Raw genomic sequence first — 5,071 nt, 5'->3', positions numbered from 1 at the left:
GTTAAAGATCGTTTAACTACAGCCAGTGCAATCTCGGTTCTAGAACCGGCTCCAAAATAATGCCGGTATCAATCAAGAGTACCTGTAATTCTGAATTATGAGTCTGTCAAAAATCTGTTGGAGATATTATTTTGGCATTAATGAAGTATCGCTTGGTGCTTCTTGAATTGCATGCGTAGTCCTTACAGCAATCCTTCGTATGTTTGTTTCCACAGTGTGTGCAGATTTTCATCTCCACATATTTGATTTTACGATGAGCGCGCTCGATCTCTTGCGGCTTTAGCTGTTCCTTAGGTAATTTATCCAATCCGAACTTCTTTTGCATCCAAACAAGCATGTGTCTCCGCATTTCAGATCTCGATATTTCCGCCCCTTCTTCATATGCTACGTTTCCCATAGCGAATCCGTAGCTGTTATTATTATAGCACTCTCGCGAAAATCATTGCTTCTATCAATAAATGACTGTGGGGCAAATGCCGTCACCTTCTTGCTTGCGTATGTTTCTTTGAGCTCGATATACTTTGAGCGGCATCGATGCAAGAACGTAGCGAACTCTTGATCTTATACTTTCTGCTCAAGTTCCACATCGACTTCGTCATCGGGAACTTGCTTGCCAAATTTAACAATCATCAGACGACGAACGATTTCGCCAGCTTCGTCAGTGTAGTTCGGCATATGATTCGAGTTAAGGCGAGTTGGAATATTTCAATCTAGCACTTCAATGGAGCCTTTCCCTTTGACGGGGCACGAAATTGAACCGCGAGTCAGCATTGATAAGAAATATGATCGAAGAAGCGACTTAGCGATGTTATGAGGCATCTCATCGCAGCAAAATGGTCTGCTTCGTGACACAATCACGCAGGCCAAATTTTTCTTGCATTGAGTTACTAAGAAGTCCAATACGATTATGCTGACGGCAAAGACGTGCTAAGCGAAAAATGGTTCAATGGCGGTGTAGGCGGTGAATCAACCACCACCTTTGTGCGATCGATTCATGCGTAGAACGGAGAACGAGATATGTTTTCTCTTGAAAGGAAGTATCACCCCATGGCCAAGATGAGGCTAACGCGAATCCGTGTTGAATTTGAATCGTCTAAGAACCTTAACTGGAATCTTGGTCTTCACAAAAGCATCTTCCAAGCTCGTAAATGGACGCTTCTTCGCGATTCGGGCACGGTAGGCCGGGCCTACACCCTCCACGAACTCCAGTTGGACCTCGGAGCTCGTGTTGATGCACGGTAACGGAACAGACTTGATGAAGAATGCACGAGCAGCAAATGGACCGTAGTACGCTTCCCAGCAGGTGGCATCAACAAACGCGGAGTTCGGCAGCAAACATAGGTCAGCCGTCACTAGACTCGTGCAATATAAGATGAATAGGTCGTCGGGACCAGCAGCCTTCAACCGCTCTTGCTCGAAAACGTCCAGTGATAGATTCCCTTCGACGCATTTACACTGATGAACCTCGTGAAAGAAGCCCTTCGTCGCATCTTCCAGACACAGAAATGCATCTCCGGATGGAGACCCGTCTGCAGGCTGATACAGAAAGCACTTCCCTTGATCATTACCGCAAGAACACCTTTCTTCCTTAAATCCTTTGGTCTTCGTTGGCATCCACTTGTCAGCTAGCGCATACGTCAATTGCCGCTCAATAACGCGTCGATTGCATCCATCGCCAAACCGTGCCCCATGATGTATATCCGTCCACAGCACAGGCTCCTCCTGGGCGAAAGCTTGCGATTTCAACACTCGGAACTTGCAGTTAAAATGCTCCCAAAGTTGCCAAGGTTTTAAGTCTTCCAACCGTTCTGCCGGTGCGTAAGTAGCATGTTTGCTCCATGGAATATCATGCGTTTCCAGCAGCATATAGAGAACGAACGGGCATTGGAGTTGGGTTCCATCGAGTCGGATCAACCCGCACGAGATAACTTGATCAAGCGTTAGATTCCCGAAAAGCGAATTTCCATCGACCCTCCGACGAGAAATCACCGCAAGAAATGCTTGCTTCATACTCTGCATCTGGGCAACAATCGCAGGGTACGCTTGTCGAATTGCAGCCAGCACATTGTGCATCACCGAAATGAATTCAAAAGCTTGCCCCTGGCTTTGCAGCATCACTTTAAACAATTCTTCCAATGCTCTGCCATGCCCGCCCATGTCATCCACCAATAGCTGCGTCAAAGCTTCATTGCCATTGTTGAATGCATCAAATACGTCTCTTCCATCGATCTTCGGGCGCTCCAATGATGTCGTCTGCAGCATCTCTCTCCATTGTGGCGAAGCGGCCAGAAATTCATCCACTGGCTGGGAAATAGTCGCCGCGCAGATCACAATCAGCCAGCACTTGGAGGCATTGACGAGGTCACACAGCGACGCAAACGCCGTATAAAACTCGGAACGCTTGCTTCCTTGGTTCATGCTGAAGCTTTTGCAAGCTGTCGACACAGAGAATCACGCACATTTGGGCTCGAATCCGTTCCAGTGACTGCTGGATAATTTTGACAATACTTGTGCTGGGACAACATGATTCGGATGATCCAAGCAGAAATTCCTCACAGATGAGCGAATCGGGGAGGTGTCACAGCAATTCGAGTACCATTGCTGGCCCGGATCGATAAAATTACCTGGCTTGGTTGTTCCATTTTCAAAGGTAATCTTGAAATTGTAGGCTGTCTGTAAAAGCTGCTTCATCGCTGGATCTCCTTGCGTCTCATCGCGAAACATTTGCTGCTGCAAGATATTCGGAAACTCGTCAAGCAATCTCGACTTTCCAGTTCCGGGGCCATCTAAGCACACGAATAGCGGATGAGTTCGCTTGTCCGTCTTTCCATCTCTCCAAGCTTGATAATGACAACCTATGGCGGATGCAAGGTTGCCAAGATCCAATGAATTCTGGAAATCCCATGTCGCACCAGTCGTCCCGACCAGAGGCTTTGGCTCCTTCCAAACGAACGATTGCTGCGATTCCGTCGGCGCCACCACTTGACGCTGCGTCGGCACTTGCACAATGAGCGCATTCTCTTCATTATTCCCATACGCCGTCACTGGGGACCCCGACTGGGGCAGCAGCACGCTTCGCTTCGCATCGTACTCCGCCCGGTTCGCAAAGACTGTGAGATCGGACGCAGCAATCCCTGCGAGGTGACTGTCTCTGAACTTCTCCTTTACCGCATCCCGCAACGCAACAACATCTTCGATATCCACGACAACAGCATCAGCCGACGTCACCGCGTTCCCATCTTCGCCTACGAGCTGGAACCATTTCCGCGCCATCCTTCAATCTCAAACGGCAACTTCATTCTCATGGCTGTCTGTAAGGGTGTCTAGGGGGTACTCTCGTTGCTCTTATATAGGATGGTTGGGCGGATGTTGAGCGGACGACGAGCGGACAAGACGAACATCATTCTTGCTTTCTTTGGGGACGGGGACTCATACTCGTCACCTGCAGTAGCTATTATTACGCGGAACAACCGTGCGCCCAATCAAGCTGTCGCTGCGACAGACGCAGTCACACCGGCGTCAATGACTCCTCTGCTCTCCAGCATCGATCGCATCAACGCTGCTCTGGAAGCTGCAGTGGCACATTCTCCACCGCCGACCGGTACAGTGCGTGTGTGCCACGCAACGGAAGACGAGTGGAACGCGTTTGCAGACAGCGAGGATCCAATCGTTCGACTCAATTATGTTGAATGGTTTCCTGACACGGAAGAGATTCACATCATCGAGTTTGCCGACGCTCCACACGAAATTTTCATTGCAGAGCTAAACGATCAATTTCGTGAGCGGCATGTCAAGCGATGGCTCAAAGGCCACTTGGCCGCCAAGAATTCTCAAGGGCGACGATGGTGTCCAGATCTCAGTTATGGACCACGCGAAGAAACACTTGGCTCGGTGCTTCCTCCAAACGTTCCAATATTTGCAGACTTTCGGACGATTGAGGTTGAGATTGGAGTTTCTCAGCAATGGGGCATGGCACCTGGAGAGCTCGACCACAAGGCGATTGCGACATGGGCAGCGATGCCAGGAGTCGAATATGTGCTATGTGTGTCATTCGATCCCGACTTTGAGAATGCCGAATACAAAATGTATGATGCTCGCGTCCATCCACTCGTGCAGCTGGCTCCACTTCCAATCGTCGCTCCACGAACGGTGATCCAGTTGGATGGACGTCAAATTCTTGGTATTCCGCCACGGATGGCGCTCCCGGTAGGGTTTCATGCAACTCTGTCGGTGGATTTGTACTCTCCCTTGGTCTGGGCAATGCGTTAATCAGACGCCCAGTAATCTCTTGCGCAGCAACTACCGAGTGATCTGAATTTTATATTTAAAAAAATAATAATCATGAATTCATGAGATGCGTGGAAGACCGGTTTTATACCGGTATGAACCAAATTCTATGGTGACATTGACTCTAAGAGTGAATACTGCGTGAGTATTTGTTTTAATACTCACAGATTTTTATTTAAAAAAACATACCACGAGAAGGGTGTCACATCTCGTGAATTTGTGGGTATGAGTATTATAAAATGGCCTTTTCTAGCCACTCCAAATATTTTGCTTTTTTATGAAGCCCCCCCCTGGCTCATATGTATTTATGGTTTATCTATCCCAATACTCACATACTCACATACTCACAAATATTTACTAATGCTTTTATGTGCGCCTTGCGACATCTCTTACAGATATTAAGCTTCTTTTCTACAAACCTCGTATCAACAAGCATCAAATTTGAGATATTGATCGTATCTTTTGACGTTTGCTTCATTTCATATCACTCCTTGATATACGCTTTCAGGGCTTTATTCAATTGAGAAACACTGATAGAAGCACCTTCTTCGTATGTACATTTCTCGGAGATGAATTGGTAGGTGTAGCTGGTAGCCATACGAAGAAGGTTGCGGTTTTCAATGAATGAGACCGGACAGAACGACTCAACTCCTTTGTTCTTATATTTGAAATAAAACTTTAAATAGGTTGATCGACTGATCTTTGATATCATTCGCAAAAATTGTGTTCTCCCTTTCTTCAGGAATGATATTCATAAAGTTAGCGACCATGAAACGACGAACCA

General features: G+C 47.3%; 1 protein-coding gene and 1 pseudogene across 1 annotated transcript; one reads left to right on the top strand and one right to left on the bottom strand.

Moving 5' to 3' along the window:
- Positions 1 to 1,062: 1,062 nt before the first annotated feature.
- PITG_04735 lies at positions 1,063 to 3,273 on the bottom strand (annotated as a pseudogene; the record flags this gene model as incomplete).
- A 249-nt stretch (positions 3,274 to 3,522) lies between these two features.
- On the top strand, positions 3,523 to 4,689 carry PITG_04734 (uncharacterized protein; the record flags this gene model as incomplete). The annotated part of the gene is made up of 3 exons (XM_002905417.1): positions 3,523 to 4,206; positions 4,355 to 4,380; positions 4,683 to 4,689. The coding sequence occupies 3 exons, from the start codon at positions 3,523 to 3,525 to the stop codon at positions 4,687 to 4,689; spliced, it is 717 nt and encodes a 238-aa protein (XP_002905463.1).
- Positions 4,690 to 5,071: the final 382 nt, after the last annotated feature.

Source organism: Phytophthora infestans, genomic scaffold (assembly GCF_000142945.1).
Source record: "Phytophthora infestans T30-4 supercont1.6 genomic scaffold, whole genome shotgun sequence".
In the NCBI taxonomy this organism is placed as follows: domain Eukaryota; phylum Oomycota; class Peronosporomycetes; order Peronosporales; family Peronosporaceae; genus Phytophthora; species Phytophthora infestans.
This window is presented reverse-complemented; position numbering and strand designations above follow the sequence as displayed.